Source organism: Macaca fascicularis, chromosome 1, assembly GCF_037993035.2.
Source record: "Macaca fascicularis isolate 582-1 chromosome 1, T2T-MFA8v1.1".
NCBI classification, from domain to species: Eukaryota; Metazoa; Chordata; class Mammalia; order Primates; family Cercopithecidae; genus Macaca; species Macaca fascicularis.
The window spans coordinates 206,200,522-206,219,926 of NC_088375.1; the positions used below are offsets into that span (position 1 = coordinate 206,200,522).

General features: G+C 52.2%; 1 protein-coding gene across 2 annotated transcripts in view; it reads right to left on the bottom strand.

Moving 5' to 3' along the window:
* Window positions 1-18,574, bottom strand: part of OPRD1 (opioid receptor delta 1) — a 60,924-nt gene extending 42,350 nt beyond the window's left edge. For both annotated transcript variants that reach the window (XR_010580192.2, XM_005544217.5), the window contains exon 1: window positions 18,123-18,574. Coding sequence is in view for 1 of the 2 variants with exons in the window: in XM_005544217.5 (XP_005544274.1) it covers window positions 18,123-18,349 (227 nt within the window). In the remaining variant the exon portion in view is untranslated. The remainder of the gene's footprint in view (window positions 1-18,122) is intronic.
* Between the last annotated feature and the right edge of the window lie 831 nt (window positions 18,575-19,405).

The window sequence follows — 19,405 nt, forward strand, 5'->3', positions numbered from 1 at the left end:
TTAAAAATTAGCTGAGTATGGTGGTGCACACCTGTGGTCCCAGCTACTTGGGAGGCTGAGGAAATAGGATCACTTGAACCCAGCCAGTTGAAGCTGCAGTGAGGCATGACTGCACCACTGCACTCCGGCCTGGCGGACAGAGCGAGACCCTGTCTCAAAAGATAAAAAGAAAATGAAAGGGTCACATGTCTTGCACTTTAGGTCAAAATCTAGAAGGCTGGGCACAGTGGCTTACGCCTGTAATCCCAACACTTTGGGAGGCTAAGGCGGGTGGATCACCTGAGGTCGGGAGTTCGAGACCAGCCTGGCCAACCTGGTGAAACCCTGTCTCTACTAAAAATACAAAAAAAATAGCTGGTGTGGTGGCAGGCACCTGTAATCCCAGCTACTCAGGAAGCTGAGGCAGGAGAATCACTTGAATCTGGGAGGTGGAGGTTGTGGTGAGCCGAGATCGCACCATTGCACTCCAGCCTGGGCAACAGAGCAAGACTGTCTTAAAAAAAAAAAGAAATAAAGAAAAAGAAAACAAAATACACTTAACTGCTGATACGGAGAAGGTTTGAGTGGTCTGGATAGAAGATCAAGCTAGCCACAACGTTCCCTTAAGCCAAAGCCTAATCTAGAGTAAGGCCCTAATTCTCTTTAATTCTAGGAAAGCTGAGAGAGATGAGGAAACTGTCAAAGAAAAGTTTGAAGGTGGCAGAGCCTGGTCCATGAAGCTTTAAAGATCACTGATGAAGGCAGCTACACTAAACAACAGATTCTCAAGGGGACAAAACAGCCTTCTATTGGAATAAGGTATCATCTAGGATTCTCATTCCTACAGAGAAGTCAGTGCCTGGTTACAAAGCTTCAAAGCTTCAAGGAGAGACTGATACTCCCTCTCTCTCTCTTTTTTTTTTTTTTTTTTTTGAGACAGAGTCTCACTCTGTTATCCAGGGTGGAGTGCAATAGCGTGATCTCGGCTCACTGCAACCTCCAACTCCTGGGTTCAAGCGATTCTCCTGCCTCAGCCTCCCAAGGAGCTGGGACTACAGGTGCATACCATCACACCCAGCTAATTTTTGTATAGACAGGGTTTCACTATGTTGGTCAGGCTGGTCTTGAACTCCTGACCTCAGGTGATCCACCTGCCTCGGCCTCCCACTGCACCTGGCTTTTCTTTTTTTTTTTTTTTTTTTGAGACGGAGTCTCACTCTGTCGCCCGGGCTGGAGTGCAGTGGCCGGATCTCAGCTCACTGCAAGCTCCGCCTCCCGGGTTCACGCCGTTCTCCTGCCTCAGCCTCCCGAGTAGCTGGGACTACAGGCGCCCGCCACCTCATCCGGCTAGTTTTTTGTATTTTTTAGTAGAGACGGGGTTTCACCGTGTTAGCCAGGACGGTCTCGATCTCCTGACCTTGATGATCCGCCCGTCTCGGCCTCCCAAAGTGCTGGGATTACAGGCTTGAGCCACCGCACCCGGCTTTTTCTTTTTTTTTTTTTTTTTTAAGAGACCAGGTTTCACTCTGTCACTCAGGCTGGAACGCAGTGGCACGATCATAGCTCAGTGCAGCTTTGAACTTCTGAGCTGAAGCGACCCTCCCTCTTCGGTTTCCAAAGTGCTAGGATTACAGGTATGAGCCTCTGCACCCAGCCAAGCTGACTCATTAGGGGCTAATGCAGCTGGTGACTTTAAATTGAAGCCGATGCTCATTTACCATTCCAAAAATCCTAGGGCCCTTAAGAATTATGCTAAATCTACTCTGCCTGTGCTCTATAAATGGTACAACAAAGCCTGGATGACAGCACATCTGTTTACAGCATGGTTGACGGAGTATTTTAAGCCCACTGTTGAGACAAACTGCTCAGAAAAAAAGACTCCTTTCAAAATATTACTGCTCATTGACAAGGCACCTCGTCACCCAAGAGCTCTGATGGAGATGTACAAGGAGATTAAGCTGTTTTCATGCTTGCTAACACAACATCCATTCTATAGCCCATGGATCAAGGAATAATTTTAACCTTTAAGTCTTACTATTTAAGAAATCCGGCCGGGCGCGGTGGCTCAAGCCTGTAATCCCAGCACTTTGGGAGGCCGAGGCGGGCGGATCACAAGGTCAGGAGATCGAGACCACAGTGAAACCCCGTCTCTACTAAAAATACAAAAAATTAGCCGGGCGCGGTGGCGGGCGCCTGTAGTCCCAGCTACTCAGGAGGCTGAGGCAGGAGAATGGCGGGAACCCGGGAGGCGGAGCTTGCAGTGAGCCGAGATCGCGCCACTGCACTCCAGCCTGGGCAACAGCGTGAGACTCCGTCTCAAAAAAAAAAAAAAAAAAAAAAGAAATCCATTTTGTAAGGCTACAGCTGTCATAGATAGTGATTCCTCTCATGGATCTGGGCAAAGCAAACTGAAAGCTGGAAAGAATTCACCATTCTAGCTGCCATTAGGAACACTTGTGGCCAGATGTGGTGGCTCACACCTGTAATCCCAGTACTTTGGGAGGCTGAGGTAGGAGGATCCCTTCAGGCCAGGAGCTCAAGACCAGCCTGGGCAACACAGAAACTCCGGCTCTACAAAAATAAAAATGAAACATAAATAAATTAGCCACACATGGTGGCACACATATATAGTCCCAGCTACTTGGGAGGCTGAGGCAAGAGAATCGTTTGAGCCCAGGAGTTTGAGGCTACAGTGAGCTATGATCACTGTACTCAGCCCGGGCAACAGACTAAGACTGTGTCTCTGGGGAATAATAAAAAGATATTAACAGGAGTTTGAAAGAAGTTGATTCCAGCCCTCATGGATGACTTTAAAGGGTTCAAGGCTTCAGTGGAGGAAGTAATTGCAGATGTAGGAGAAATAGCAAGAGAACTAGAATTAGAAGTGGGGCCTGAAGACGTGACTGAATTGCTGCTGCTGCAATCTCATGAAAAAACTTTAATGGATGAGCAGTTGCTTCTTATAGATGAGCAAGAAAGCGGTTTCTTGAAGCCAGGCGTGATGGCATACGCCTGTACTACCAGCTACTCAGGAGACTGAGGCAAGAGGATCACTCGGGTCCAGGAGTTTGGGGCTGCAGTGAGCTATGATCGTGCCTGTGAGTAGCCACTGCACTCCAGCCTGGGCAACACAGTGAGACAGAAATCAAAAAGAAAGAAAGTGGTTTATTTTGGTTTGGTTTTGTTTTTGAGACAGGGTCTTGCTCTGTCACCCAGGCTGGAGTACAGTGGTGCAATCTCAGCTCACCACAACCTCTGCCTCCAGGACTTCAGCAATCCTCCCACCTCAGCCTCCTTAGTAGCTGGGACTACAGGCGCACACCACCACCCCCGGCTAATTTTTGTATTTTTTTGTAGACACAAGGTTTTGCCATGCTGCCCAGGCTGGTCTCAAACTCCTGACTTCAAAGGATCCGCCCAACTTGGCCTCCCAAAGTGCTGGGATTACAGGCGTGAGCCACCGCGTCTGGCCGAAAGTGGTTTCTTGAGAAGGAATTTACTCCTGGTGAAGAAGATCTGTGAACTTTGCTGAAATGACAACAAAGGATTTAGAGTATAACATGAATTCGATAAAATAGCAACAGGATTTGAGAGGACTGACTCCAATTTTGAAAGAAGTTCTACTGCTGGTAAGATGCTATCAAACAACGTCGCATGCTACAGAGAAATCTTTCATGAAAGAGTCAACTGATGCAGCATCTTCATTGTTGCCTTGTTTTAAGAAATTGCCACAGCCACCCCAACCTTCAGCAACCACCACCCCAACCAGCAGCCATCAATAAAAAGATTATGATTTGCTGAAGGCTCAGATGATCATTAGCATTTTGTTAGTAACAAAAGTATTTTAAAATTGAAGTATGTATATTTTTCTTTAGACATAATGCTATGACACACTTAATAGATTACAGTGTAGTATAAACACCTTTTTTTTTTTTTTTTGAGACAGGATCTGGCTGTCTCACCCAGGCTGCACTGCAGTGGTGTGATCTCGGTTCACTGCAGGCTCGACCTCCCGGGCTCAAGCGATCCTCCTATCTCAACCTCCCGAGCAGCTGGGACTACAGATGCACGTCACCACACCTGGCTAATTTTCTGTATTTTTTTGTAGAGACAGGGTTCTGCCACGTTGCCCAGGCTGGTCTTGAACTCCTGGGCTCAAACCATCTGCCCACCTCAGCCTCCCAAAGTGCTGGGATTACAAGCATGAGTCAGCACACCCAGCTGTAAATAACTTTCATATGCACTGGGAAACCAAAAAATGTGTGTGACTTGCTTTGAGATATTTGCTTTATTGCAGTAGTCTGGAACCCAACCCACAGTATGTCTGAGGTATGCCTGTACGACTGCAGCCCCGCCACCCTCTCACCCAATGCCTGTTTCGGTTGACTTCACTGCCTATACCCTTGGCCTTACAACTGTTTGTTTACTGTCCATCTTTTCCCCACCAGACAGTCAGTTCTATGAGGGCAAGGACTGTGTCTTCATCACTGTTGCATCCCAAGTACCTAGAACTGTGCCTGGCACTTCGGGGGGCACAACCCGATGATGTAGAAGTTTTTCTATCATCCCCATTTCACAGATGAGAACACAGACAGCACGCTGAGTTCAACAGTGGACAGTCAGCAAGAAGCTGGATTTGAACCCCAGTCCACCTGCCGCCGAAGGACAGGGCTGCCTCCCCTGCTGTTGGCCTTGCCCCAGGAAACCTGGAGTTCTTTAGGCCTGTCATGTGTTATCAGTAGCCCCTAGGCCAGGCTGCCCTGTGTAAGAACCCACTTCTTGGGCTGAGCACTGTGGCTCACGCCTGTAATCCTAGCACTTTGGGAGGCCAAGATGGGCGGATCACAAGGCCAGGAGTTCGAGACCAGCCTGACCAACATGGTGAAATCCTGTCTCTACTAAAAATACAAAACTTAGCTGGATGTGGTGGTGTACACCTGTAATCCCAGCTACTCAGGAGGCTGAGGCAGGAGAATAGCTTGAACCCGGGAGAGGTTGCAGTGAGCCGTGATTGTGCCACTGTACTCCAGCCTGGGCGACAGAGTGAGACTCCGTCTCAAAAAAAAAAAAAAAAAAGAACCGACTTCTTGGTGTTCTCAAGTACTGCTATTTCCAGCCACTCCCTCCCTCTCCCTCACCTCAGGAAATCCCAATTGTGCAAAGAGACATAAGGAGAGGGAGCAAGGGGATAGGAAAAGCAGTTCTAGTCCAGTCTTGGCCATGGACTCAAAAGACACAGAACGTTTCCAGGTCTCGGTTTCCTCATTTGTAAATCGGAGGGGCTGAACTTGACACAAAGGGTGGCAGAGAACAAGGCAATGGTTAAGAGTGTGGGCTCGGCCGGGCGCGGTGGCTCAAGCCTGTAATCCCAGCACTTTGGGAGGCCGAGACGGGCGGATCACGAGGTCAGGAGATCGAGACCATCTTGGCTAACACGGTGAAACCCCATCTCTACTAAAAAATACAAAAAACTAGCCAGGCGAGGTGGCGGGCGCCTGTAGTCCCAGCTACTTGGGAGGCTGAGGCAGGAGAATGGCGTAAACCTGGGAGGCGGAGCTTGCAGTGAGCTGAGATCCGGCCACTGCACTCCAGCCCGGGCGACAGAGCGAGACTCCGTCTCAAAAAAAAAAAAAAAAAAAAAGAGTGTGGGCTCTGGGCTCAGAACAACACTCTTCTGATTTCAGAATGATCCTGGCACTTTGGGCGTGTTATGTCCTTTCTCTGAACCTCAAGTTTCCTTATGTATACAATGGGGGCAACACACTCACTTCATATGAGGTCTGCAAAGATTAAATGGGATAATATATGTACATCTCTAGGCAGGGTGCCTGGCACAAAATAGGTGCTCAAGAAAAAGAACCATCATCCATGAGTCACAGTTCTGTGTCTCGGTGACAAGGTCATTTCTGCAGGGGAGGAAAATGCTGCCTCTCCCTGTGCAGTGTTCTTTGAATGGTGTTTTTTTGTGGTTTTTTTTTTTTTGAGACAGGGTCTCACTCTGTTGCCCAGACTGGACTGTAGGGGTGCGATCTCGGCTCACTGCAACCTCCACCTCCCAGGCTCAAGTGATTCTCCTGCCTCAGCCTCCCGAGTGGCTAGGATCACAGGCGTGCGCCACCACCAACCAGCTACCTTTTTTATTTTTGGTAGAGAAAAACTTTCACCATGTTGGCCAGGCTGGTCTCAAACTCCTGACCTCAAATGATCCACCCACCTCAGCCTCCCAAAGTGCTGGGATTACAGGCATGAGCCCCCACCGAGCCGGACTTGAACGGGGTTTTTTTTGACCTCATGGGACCTTGAAGTTTGATTTCTTTCTACTTATCAAGAAAGACAGGCTGGGCACGGTGGCTCACACCTGTAATCCCAGCACTTTGGGAGGCCAGGGTGGGAGGATCACCTGAAGTCAGGAGTTTGAGTCCAGCCTGGCCAACATGCTGAAACCTCATCTCTACTAAAAAAATACAAAAATTAGCTGGGCACAGTGGCTCACGCCTGTAATTCCAGCACTTTGAGAGACCGAGGCAGGTGGATCATGAGGTCAGGAGTTCGAGACCAGCCTGGCCAATATGGTGAAACCCTGTCTCTACTAAAAATACAAAAATTAGCCGGGCATGGTGGCACGTACCTGTAATCCCAGCTACTCAGGAGGCTGAGGCAGGAGAATCGCTTGAACCCAGGAGGCAGAGGTTGCAGTGAGCCAAGATGGCACCACTGCACTCCAGCCTGGGTAACAGAGCAAGACTCCATCTCAAAAAAAAAATAAAAAAAAATAAAATAAATAGATAAAATTTAAAAAAAAAAAAAAAGGCCGGGCACAGTGGCTCACGCCTGTAATCACAGCACTTTGGGAGGCCGAGGCGGGCGGATCACGAGGTCAGGAGATCGAGACCATCCTGGCTAACACGGTGAAACCCCGTCTCTACTAAAAATGCAAAAAAATTAGCCAGGCATGGCGGCGGGTGCCTGTAGTCCCAGCTACTTGGGAGGCTGAGGCAGGAGAATGGTGTGAGCCTGGGAGGTGGAGCTTGCAGTGAGCCAAGATCGTGCCACTGCACTCCAGCCTGGGCGACTGAGCGAGGCTCCGTCTCAAAAAAAAAAAAAAAAAAGCCAGGTGCAGTGGTGTACACCTGTAATCCCAGCTACTTGGGAGGCTGAGGCAGGAGAATCACTTGAACCCAGGAGGTGGAAGTTGCAGTGAGCCGAGATCGCACCACTGCACTGCAGCCTGGGCGATAAAGTGAGGTTCCATCTCAACAACAACAACAACAACAACAAAAAGGGTGAAAGAAAAGAAAGACTAGGAGAGCTACAGAAGACAAGATTCTTTCTGCACACACCCTTGGTGGCCAGAGACAAAGCTGCTGATATCTGCAGCTGCACGGGGAACTATAAATCAGTAGAACACAGCCCAGACACCCCTCATTCCACCCCACAGCCCCCAGCCGGTAATGGGGCCGCTATAGCCTGCAGAGGATGGTAAATTGCTCATTTAAGCCAGACTTTCTGCTCTACCCCCACGATTATCCCTCTTCCTGTGCATGTTATGACGTTCCGTGTGGCCAATTTGATTTTGAGGTCCCAGGACTCTTGAGGTTAATGAAATCATGCCTTGCCCTTGCACAGCCCCCTGCCTCTCAAAGTCCAGACATCTGCCAGGCAAGGAGAAAGGAGAATCTGAGATCACAGCATTTAAAAGTCATTCTTTTTAAAATCTCAGGGTTGGGCGCCTGTAATCCCAGCACTTTGGGAGGCTAAGGCAGGTGATCATCTGAGGTCAGGAGTGTGAGACAAACCTGGCCAACTTGGTGAAACCCTGTTTCTATCAAAAATACAAAAAAAAAATTAACCAGGCATGGCGGCACATGCCTGTAATCCCAGCTACTCAGAAGGCTGAGGCAGGAGGATCGCTTGAACCCAGTGGGGCAGGGGTTGCAGTGAGCCGAGATTGCGCCACTGTACTCCAGCCTGTGCAACAGAATGAGACTCCGTCTCAAATAAATAAGTAAGTAAGTAAGTAAACAATAAAATAAAATCTCAGCCATGGCGAGAGGGGCCTGAAATTCTGCTTGTCTTTTCTCCACCCGAATCTCCACGGCCAAACCTCCACCCAGTGGTTTCCCAGTGTCTACTTGCACACTTCAGTGACAGGAAGGTCCCTACATTACACAGCAGCCCATATCTTCTTGGAGAGCTTTGACTGTTGGCAAATTCCTTATAGAAATAATGAAATAGCTGGGCGCGGTGGCTCACGCCTGTAATCCCAGAACTTTGGGAAGCTGAGGTGGGCAGATCACGAGGTCAGGAGTTAGAGACCAGCATGACCAACATGAAGAAACCCCATCTCTACTAAAAATACAAAGTTAGCCGGGCATGGTGGCTCATGCCTGTAATCCCAGCTACTCGGGAGGCTGAGGCAGGAGAATCGCTTGAACCCGGGAGGCGGAGGTTGCGGTGAGCTAAGATCGCACCATTGCATTCCAGCCTGGGCAACAAGAGCAAAACTCCATCTCAAAAAAAAAAAAAAAGAAAGAAAGAATGAATGAGATGTGTGCAAACACACGTGTCCAAGAATGTTCACAGCATTATGTATTATTACTATTTTTTTGTTTTTAGAGACAGGGTCTTGCTATGTTGCCTGGGCTGATCTTGAATTCCTGGGCTCAAGTGATCCCCCACTATGGGCTCCCAAAGTGCTGGAATTATGGGGGTGAGCCACCATGCCCAGGCAGCAGCATTATTTAGATTCGCATAATATTGGAAATAATAAAAGTCACTGGAAAAAGAGCACATTCCTACAGTGTAGCCATCAAAAATCATGTTTTCAAACTAGAAGGGCACATGCTTACCATCTAATGTTAAGTGAATAGGCATCTCACAAAATATTACATGTAATGTCATCGTGACTTCAACATGTGGCCCTGATTTCACTAAAATGGAAAAACAAAGCTGGGTGTGTTGGCTCATGACTGTAATCCCGGCACTTTGGGAGGCCACGGTGGGAGGATCACTTGAGTCCGGGAGTTCGAGACCAGCCCAGGCAACATAAGGAGATCCCCATCTCAGAAATAAAAATAAGCCGGGTGTGGTGGCTCACGCCTGTAATCCCAGCACTTTGGGAGGCCAAGGCAGGCAGATCACCTGTGGTCAGGAGTTCAAGACCAGCCTGGCCAAGACGGTGAAATCCTGTCTCTACTAAAAATACAAAAATTAGCCAGGCGTGGTGGTGGGCGCCTGTAATCCTAGCTACTTGGGAGGCTGAGGGAGGCGAATTGCTTGAACCCAGGAGGCAGAGGTTGCAGTGAGCCGAGATTGTGCCAATGTACTCCAGCCTGGGTGACAAGAATAAGACTCTGTCTCAAATAAATAAATAAATGTAAAATTGAGAAACAGAGAGACAGAAAAGAGATGGGAAGGAAATACACCAAAATGAAAAAGCTCTTTTCTTTGTGATAGGATTATGGATAATGTCTGCCTCTGCTTAAATTTCTCCATATTTTCTGAAATAAGTTTGTTACCTTTATTGTAGAAGAAAATTTCTTTCTTTCTTCTTTTTTTTTTTTTTTTTAGATATGGGGTCTCAGGCGAGATGCGGTGGCTCATACCTGTAATCCCAGTACTTTGGGTGGCCAGAGGCGGGCAGATCACATGAGGTCAGGAGTTCAAGATATGGGATCTTGCTTAGTTGCCCAGGCTGGACTGCAGTGGCACTATCATAGCTCACTGTCACCTCAAGTTCCTGGGCTCAAGCCATCCTTCCACCTCAGCCTCCCAAGCAGCTGGGACTACAGGTGCATGCCACCATGCTCAGCTAACTTTTTAATTTTTTTGTAAAGACAGGGTCTTGCCATATTGTTTGGGCTAGTCTCAAACTCCTAGACTCCAGTGATCCTCCTGCTTTGCCTCCCAAAGTGTTAGGATTACAGGCATGAGTCACTGCACCCAGCTGAAAATTTACAATACTGAGTTGATAAACTTTCCCTATACCACCCACTCAATAATTCTAGTTCCGGCTCACACCTGTAATCCCAGCATTTAGGGAGGCTGAGGCAGGTGGATCACTTGAGGTCAGGAGTTCGAGATCAGCCTGGCCATCATGGTGAAACCCCGTTTCTACTAAAAATACAAAAATTAGCCTAGTATGTTGGCACACCCCTGTAATCCCAGCCACTCAGAAGGCTGAGGCAAGAGAATCGCTTGAACCCAGGAGGCAGAGGTTGCAGTGAGCCGAGATCGCGTCACTGCACTCCAGCCTGGGCAACAGAGCAAGACTCTGTTTCAAAAGAAAAAAAAAAATTCTAGTTCCTGAGGGTCGAAAAATGTCCATCAAATGAATGCAAAGCAAGTCTGACTCCTCTTCTAAATAGTCATAATTATAGAAAATGTTTATTGACCACATACCAAATGCCTAGCTCTGTGCCGAAGTCCCTCGCATCAGGCCTCGTGAACTCCTCCAAACCACTCTATGAGGGTGTCTCGCTGCTTTCACAGATGAGAAAGCTGGGCTCAGAGAGGGTGTGTATGGACTGCTCAAGCTCACTCTCTTAGTAAATGGCATGGCGGGGATGTCATTCCAGGTCAGTCTGGATCCAATGTCTAGGCTCTCAATGGCTGCCACCCCACGGAGAGGCTTCAGAGATTTGCAGACAGCAATCTACCCTCTACCCCGTCCCCGTTCCTCGTTTCTCTACCTAGACACCCCCAGCACTCGCCTCCATTCCGCCATGTCATGGACAGCAGCGGCAGACGGAAACATGGAGCGATTTTGCAGTCAGAGAGGCCAGGGTTTGAATCTCGACTCCACCCGTCTCTTGCTGTGAGAGGCACATTGCCCTGAGCCACCCTCTGAGCCTTCTTGTCCCCATTTGCAAATGAGAACAGAAAGCCCCCATTGCAGGGCTGTGGTGCAGCTTACATACTTCAACCTCAGTATGGCCTCTGGCTCCAGAAGCCTCCAGCATGTGGCAGAAGCTTAGGAAGAGGCTCTTCGGTGTTCTCAGTGACTCCTATGGACCCACCCCAGTGCGTCTGTAAGTCACACACACTCCCCAGGGAATGAACCCAAGACCCAGGAAGAAGCAGGCTCCCGGCAAGACCAGGAGATGCAGCAGGAACAGCAGCCAGGGCTGCTGCTTGTTCTCTCTGCTCAGCCTCACCAGAGGTCATCTGGCCCAGCCTCCTCCTGCTGCCTCCTTCTTCTTTTTTTTTGAAATGGGGTCTTGCTATATTGTCCAGTCTGATCAACACCTTAGCCTCTTGAGTAGCTGAGATTACAGGCATGCACCACCATGCACAGCTCCCTGCCTTCTTGTTAGGTCCAACAACACTCCATTTCAGAAAGAGGACAGCTGAGGCCAAGGTTTTAACAGCCCCATCCAAGGTCACATGGCTCTCTTTTCATTGCCCTGAGCCACCCTCTCTAGTCTCCCCACATTGAGCCCCTCCCCATCCAATCCACCCCCACCCCCAGCCCCGCCAAATTCATTCTCTTGAACACCATTCTGCACAGATTGCTCCAAAATCCCCCTCCCCATGGCCTGTGACCCGAAGCTCCCTCATTTCCCAGCACGCCATCCTTACCAGGGGATCCTTGAGGACCTGTCCAGTCTCAGCTCCCACATCCAGACTAGAACCTCAGCATGGCCTCTGGCCCCTCACACAGTCATGCTGGGCCTGCCTCCAGGCCTCTCCTCAGCCCCATGAGAACACCTGCCTCCAATTACCTGGGGCTGCTCTACCAGGTGCACCTCCTCAGGAATCATGGGTGGCTCCTGAGCCCAGCCAAGCTCAGCACCCAGCAGGTGCTTTTGACACTATGGTAAGGAGGACACCTGCTTACGACGCTTTTCCTGCTTTTGTCCCTGCAGCCTCTCCATCCTCACAGCCACCCTGGTCCCCAGCACTCTCGTCTCAGCCCCGGTGAATCGTTGCTCCTGTGGTTCCCTCTGGGATGCTCCGCCCGCACCTCTCCAGGGAGCCAACTGCTGCTCCCCCTCCATGATGCACAGGCATCCCCTCCTCTGGCTGGGTCTGGGGACTCCCTGGACTCCCATAGTTCCAGGGAGCTGCACTTGTCTGTGGAGTTGCAACTAATCGGGGCTGGTACGGGGCATGGCTGTGTTAGGAGCCAGGGGGCATATGGAGGTTTAAGTTGTGGGTCTGGGCAGCGAGAGCTGAGGCTGGACAGGCCTGGCACGGGTCAGCATCAGCAAATGCTTTACTGACTGAGTATATGTGCAGGTAATGCAGGACATGGGAAAGAGCCCAAGGTGGAAAACGTAGACGACTAGGCCTCAACAGCCCACCTGCAGCCGCCGCAGGAGTGCCAGGAAACCACAGTGCAGGGCATACCAGGTGCTATGCTCGGCCTTTCCATGCTCAATCTCTGAGTCCTCCCAATAACCTGTCATATCACCCCAATTTGCTTTTTTTTTTTTTTTGAGACGGGGTCTTGCTCTGTCACCCAGGCTGGAGTGCAGTGGCACCATCTCGGCTCACTGCAAGCTCCACCTCCCGAGTTCATGCGATTCTCCTGCCTCAGCCTCCCGAGTAGCTAGGACTATAGGCACCCGCTACCATGCCTGGCTAATTTTTTGTGTTTTTACTAGAGACGGGGTTTCACCGTGTTAGCCAGGACGGTCTCGATCTCCTGACCTCGTGATCCGCCTGCCTCGGCCTCCCAAAGTGCTGGGATTACAGGCCTTAGCCACTGCGCCCAGCCTTCACCCCAATTTTTTAAATGATAAAATGAGCCGGGCACAGCGGCTGTATCCCAGCACTTTGGGAGCCCATGGTTGGCGGATCACCTGAGGTCAGGAGTTCGAGACCAGCCTGGCCAACATGGTGAAATCTCCCATCTCTACTAAAAACACAAAAACTAGCTGGGCGTGGTGGCGAGTGCCTGTAATCCTAGCTACTGGGGAGACTGAGGCACAAGAATTCCTTGAACCCTGGAGGCAGAGGTTGCAGTGAGCCGAGATCGTACCACTGCACTCCAGCCTGGGCAACAGAGTGAGACTCCATCCAAAAAAAAAAATGAGGCTCAGGGAAGTTAAGCTGGTTTTGCCCAAAGCCACACCTCTGGGACACGGATAGAAACCGGGCGCTCCCTGACCTCTAGCCACAACCTTCACCACTGCACTGTGTCATCTCACTGGAATCTCTCCTGGCCCAGAGGCCCTGGGTCCAGACCCCGAGAGAGGGGAGGGAGACAAGAAGCCAGGGGGCTTCCAAAACCAGGACAGGGATTCAGTACTACAAATTCTGCCTACAAGACACTTCAGCATTTTCCCCAGCAGCTTCTGGAACCTCAGCAGGAGACCAAAGAGACAAGCAGAACCCTTCAATCACCTGTCCCGACCCTGCCACCGTCCACCTGCCTGGCCCGACTCCCCTCCCTGCTGGGTGCTGCAGTCACCTTAGACAGGAGGGAAAACGCGGTGCTTTGCCAACATCATCTCATCTAATCCTGAGGACAAAGGTACCTATGAGGTAGTACTTATTACCCACATCTTCCCGACGAAGACAGAGGTGCAGTGAGGCGATCTGGCTTGCTAAAGCTCTTAGTAAGTAGCAGAGCCAGCATTTGATACAAAGAGAAAAATCAGAAGAGACATGGGCTGAGGTGAGATCAAGGGGCAGAGAAGCACACAGGCTGAAGGCGTCTCGTGGAGGTTGGCCGGGGCTGGCAGGAGGCAGGGGGTGCTGTGAGGGTACAAACCTGCGGAAACCTGGCTCAGGGCACAGAGAAGGCAGGGAGACAGAGAAGGCTGTGGAACAGCCAGCCAAGTGGGAAAGCACTGACTCCTTGCCCAGGTTCTGGGTCGGGCCACCCAGGATCTGGGCCAGGCAGGAGGAAGAGGGGGTCACCTGCCACAGGTGAGGGGCCTGCTAAGCCCATCACACCTCACCTACCCAGTGGGCTGCCCAGGGGAAGTCTCCGAGATGCCAGCCCGGCAGAGGACGCTGACTCTGCCCAGAAGGAGTTGTCCGGTATCTGCTCTGAGGACCAGGGCACCCCCATGGCCAGCATGAGTCATCATGTTGGCCAATCCCACAAGCAGGAGGAGCGGGTGATGCTCTGCCTTGGGACCACCTGTCCACAGAAGTCCTGCTCACGCTTCACAGAAGCCTCATTCCCTCAAGCCACAGGCTGTTTGTTAAAAACGCAATTCCCAGAGGCCCCTCTCAGGCCCCCAGGAGGAGGCGGCTTCTCAGGTGGCTCCTTGGAGGGGAGAGAGGACAGAGTGTGGGGCCTGCAGGACGGAGGGTGCTTCTGATCTGGAATTCTGAGACTCCTGGTTCCTATATTCAGGCCCTCATCAGCGTCCTGCTTCCCAGCCACAGCTCCTCCCTCAGCTTTTGACTCAGTTTCCCCTCCTCATCCTTTAGCTCTGCAGAGGCTTCTCTGATCTCTCTGTCTAGCTGAGACCCTCCCCTGCCCCCAACATGGGCTCTCAAATCCCCCACATATTTTCATAGATAGCCCCTACCACAGCTACAAACTTCAGTTTATTGGATGGCTGGGTGACCAATGTCTGTTTCTCCTGCCAGACCCTGAGCTCCGGAAGGTCTGGAGCACGGTGGGTTTTTTTCTCGGCATTTAGCACAGAGCGTGTAGAGTGTTGTAGAATGAGTTAATTCCTTTCCGTCCTTCACACAGAGCCCCTCCCTGTTCTCAAAGAGCTTAGGGTCTAAAAGGCTCAGATATCACACATTATGCCACTTAATCCTCACCCCCACCCTGGAGGCGCTGTCGGTGTTCCCACTTTAATGAGAAGAGCTTCAGACAGCTCATCACTAGCCCGAGTACACAGCAAGTAAGCGGCTTTGACCTGGTATGTCTGGTCCAGAGCCACAGCTCTGCCTACTACACCACCCTGCTTTCCTTCCCCAAGGGTCTCTGAATCTTCCCTTGCTCACTGTCCCCCACCCCCACCCCCCACACGCTGCTTAAGCTCAGGACTGACAGGCAGAATTCGCTCACTCAACCACTCCTTCACTCAACCCAGCAGCCGGCTCATGCACTGGCTGTCTTCTAAACAGGGCCTGCCATAACGAGATGGAGCGCAGCTCGAGGAGCCCTTCAGGGGAGCAGGGGCCTTTCTCCCACCCGGGCTGCCCTCTCTGAGGCTTTTCCAGCAGAAGCGAAGACCCAGGCAGCTACCCTGCCCTCAGACTCTCGTTCACTGCTCACTGGGGAAGGACTAAGCACCAGCCCTTATCATCCCCCCTCCCCAAAGGACAGCAGCCTAAAATATACAGGCTGAAAAATACAGAGGAGCACAGTCCCCAGGTCTCTGCACTCTGAGGACTCCAGGACAAGAGAAGGGACAAAGTTAGGCACGATGGCTCTGCCTGTAATCCCAGCACTCTAGGAGGCCAAGGCAGGAGGATCGCTTGAGCTCAGAAGTTTGACACCAGCCTAGGCAACATGGCAAAACCCCGTCTCTATAAAAAATACAAAAGTTAGCATGGCGTGTGCCTGTAGTCCCAGCTACCCACGAGCCTGAGGCGGGAGGATCGCAGTAAGCCCAGGAAGTCGAGGCTGCAGTGAGCTGTGACTGCGACGCTCCAGCCTGGGCAACAGAGAGAAATCTTGTCTCAAAAATAAAAGAGGGACAGAATTCTGCCCCCCTCCTCCCAGACAATGCTTTGACTGTCCTCTACCCCAGGCAACTCTGGAGAAAAGTTTTGGACTTAAGTCACAGACTAGGGTTCTAGCTCTGGGCCTGGTGCCAACTGTGGTACCCTCTGAGAATAAGTCACCTTGCCTCTCTGAGCCGCAGATTCCTCATTTTATCTGCAGGATGCGGGTGCTGATGATAATTCTAAAGCCTGTCCCATAGGATTGAAGGTGAGGATTCAATCATTCAGACCCAGAGATACAGTTTTCACATACATGGTTGACCAGCGAAATGTCTTGGCAACGTGGGGACGCCTAGGGGCCTGCTAAGCTGCCTGCATACACTTGGCAATGCGATTCCGGGAAGGCTGTAAGGGAATGCCCCTAGTAGGCCGAGCCCAGAGCCTCCCTTCAGTGGACCTTCAGCAGTGGGAGCCCCCGCCCCTTGCTCAATGGTTGTGGGGAAGCTGTGCTCAGTCAGCCCACCAGCCAGGGGCCCTGAGGAAAAGGTTGGAAATGAGACCGAACACACTGACGCTCAACTTTTCCCAGACTTGGGCACCTGGAGCTCCTCTAGACAGGGCAGGTGCCAGGAACTGGAGCTCTCAGAATCACAGCTACTCTCAGGCCCACCTTAGGACAAGCGTCTCCCTCAAGCTCCCTTCTTTAGTTGGATTCTCCAGGATCTAGAATCCTCGCTATACAGACAGCGTCCATTCACTGGGTCCAGGCGCCAGGCCAGTGCGTTATGTGCTCTCTCACTGACACCTCACAACAACGCTGTGGAAGAAGATTTATCATTACTTCATTCTACAGATGAAGAAACTGCAGCTCGAAGAGGCGAAGTGATTCGCCCAAGTCACAGAGCCAGTTCGTGGCAGAGCAGGGATTCATACCCAGGCCGGCCTGCCTCTAAGCCTGTGAAGTGGGGAGAATCACTGACAAAGACACAAAGCAAAGATCAGTTCCGCCTGTGCTGGGGGGCGGGGGGATTCTCTCCCTGTTGCTTGTGATGAGTCATGGAAAGCACAGGAAATTATTGTACCCGCCACTCTTTCTGCAGGAGCAAAGATCCCCCAGAGATCATCAATGCCGAAGCCCACTGACACCCGCACACCTCATCCCACGCTCCAACACACCGTGTTCTGCCCTGCAGACACCCCATACCCTGGAATTCATACTTTCCAATTGAGGAGATTGGGTCTCTATTCTTCGGACAGGGAAACTGAGGCGGATGGGAGGCGGGGCAGGAAGAATGGTGCCTGGGCATCCATGACTGGGCTGAGACTACAGTTCATCTCTCCAACCTCTGAGTCCACGATCTGACCTATGCCCTGCACGGTGGCATCACAGCCCAGAGAGGTTTAGGGCCATGTCCTCGGTCCAGCATGGAGGACCCATTTTCAACTAACAGTAAATACCAGGGCATCTTTGTTGTTTTAAGGATGGAAGTTTTCCTCTCAACCCTTATTGGCCACGTCTGAGCTTATGGGCTGTATCAGGAGGGCTACTTCTGGGGCAAGCTGACGTCTTAGGCGCTCTGAGAAGGTCCCCGCACTCTCCATAAACTCCAAGAAGAGCACCTCACTTCCTGGGATGAAAACCCAAAATCCACTCCAGCCCAGACAAACCTCTGCTGCCTTTGGCAGAAGAAAAGACTGTTAGAGGAGGCAAAGAGAAAATGGGAGGCGGCATTTGTGAGGATGGCGTGAGGCTTCTCTGAATCCTATTCAGAATTCCTGACCAGATGGCCACTGGGGAAGGGAACAGAGAACCGGTTGGCGACCCATAGCTGTCGCCCATGGTATCCAGGAAATCACTGACAAAGGCACACACAGCTGCACAAACACAGGTGCGGCCACTCTGGACGCTCTGCTGCCCTCGGGGTTTCAGGGGCTTGACAAGAACAACAGTCACATTGTTACACTCAGACAGAATCACAAACTGACCGTTAGGGACAAGCACACACCAACAGATGAGCACCAAATATGACTCGGTAAGGGCCCCACGGCGAGGTGCTGACACCCAGCACCCTCCTGTCTGCCCTGCCCGCACGGTGCCCTCACACCGGTCTCCCCAAAGGCCCGCGGCACCTCAGAGCAGCTCTGCCCACCCCATGGGCATGTTTCCGACGTCCAAACATACAGTTGTACTGTCACAACCATCCAATCACAAACTGTGACAGATACACAAACTGACGCCAAACTGTCCCACAAAGAAACAAGGGAATGCCAACAGATAATCAAATGTAATTTACTCAACTGCGGCGCAACCCCCTCCACCACACACACACATACACGCGCGCGCGCACACACACACACACACACACACACACGATGACACACATTCCTGTGTCCCCCTCGATGTAAGTGGCCTCACCTCTCGCTGGGCCCCAGGTGCCCCTGCTGGAAGTGCGGAGGCGCAGGGAGTCCAGGGTCCGGGCTTGGGGTCCCAAGTTCGTGATCCCCACCCTCCCCCCGGGCCCTATCCCTGCGGTGCCGGCCCGCAGCGGACTCACCGTACGATGCCGAACATGACGAGCACGTTGCCCAGCAGCCCCACGGCGCACACGGCCGAGTAGAGCGCAGTGATGGCGATTGCCAGGGCGAGGGACGAGGCGCTCCGCGCACCCGGCGGCCCCGACGCATTGGCGCCAGCGTTGGGGAAGGCGCTAGGGTAGGCGTCCGAGGCGTTGGCGAAGAGCGGGGGCTGCAGCGCGGCGCCGGCGGAGGGGGCCGGTTCCATGGTTGCCGGCCGCCCCGCCGGCCGGCTCCGCCGCGTCCCTCTCCACCGTGCGCCCTGGGCGCGGGGATCCGACACCAAGGGAGCGGGAAGGTAGAGGCCGCGGCCCCGACGCCGCCGGCTGCCGCGTCCCGGCCGCCCCGCTGTCTCTGCGCCTCCTCCGCCTGCCTCGCACCCGCACCGGCCCAGCCCCCGACGTCCACCCGCTCTCCTCGCCCGGAGCGCTGTGAGCCAGGAGCAGCCGCAGGCTCCTCGGACGCGCCCGCCGCGCGCACCACGTGGCCCGGAGGCGGCCGCCAGTCTGCGCCCGCGACCGGGGGCGGGCGCTGCACCACTGGCTCGGAGCTGGGCAGGGGAGGCCTCCCGCCCCCTCCCTAGGGATGCTCCGCCGGCTCGGGTGCGCCCCCGTCCCAGCCTGGACTCCCCTCTCACCCCCTTGCTACTTTGGTGTCAGAGGGACCTGGGTGTGGATCCCGCCTCCCGCCCCTGCACTAACCGGCGGAGTGACCTTGTGTAAGTCATTTAACCTCCCTCAGCTTCATTCTCTTTGTGAGATGAGGAAAATCGTACCACCGCCCTCAGAGGGTGATTGGGGAGACTGAATAAAATGATTCGAACAAAGAGCGTAGCGCAGTGCCCTGCGCACAGTTACATGCTCCGTAAATCACCCGTATTATCCGTGCCTTTCTTGCATCCCATTCATTCGCTCAACAAAAATTTTGAAGGTGCCTAATAGAAAAGCCAAGTGTTTGGGGGGACCCTCTAGTACACAAAACCAGATGCAGCCTCTGCTTCCTGGGGCTTACAGCCCAGTGCAGGAAAGAGAGAGCAATCCTAAAATGCCATTAAGATATAGGTACGAATTGAGAAAGTGGCAGGGTGTGCAAAACGCAGGGGTCAGGACAGCTTCCCTGGGGAAACGACGCTTGAGGGGAGGGGTGAAGTTTGAGGAGGAACTAACTTAAGGAAGAAACAAGGGAAGAGGATTCCGGATAAAGGAAGCAGAGGGACTGAAAGGAAACCAGGAAGAGGAGAAGGCAGGAAGTGAGGGGGCGATGA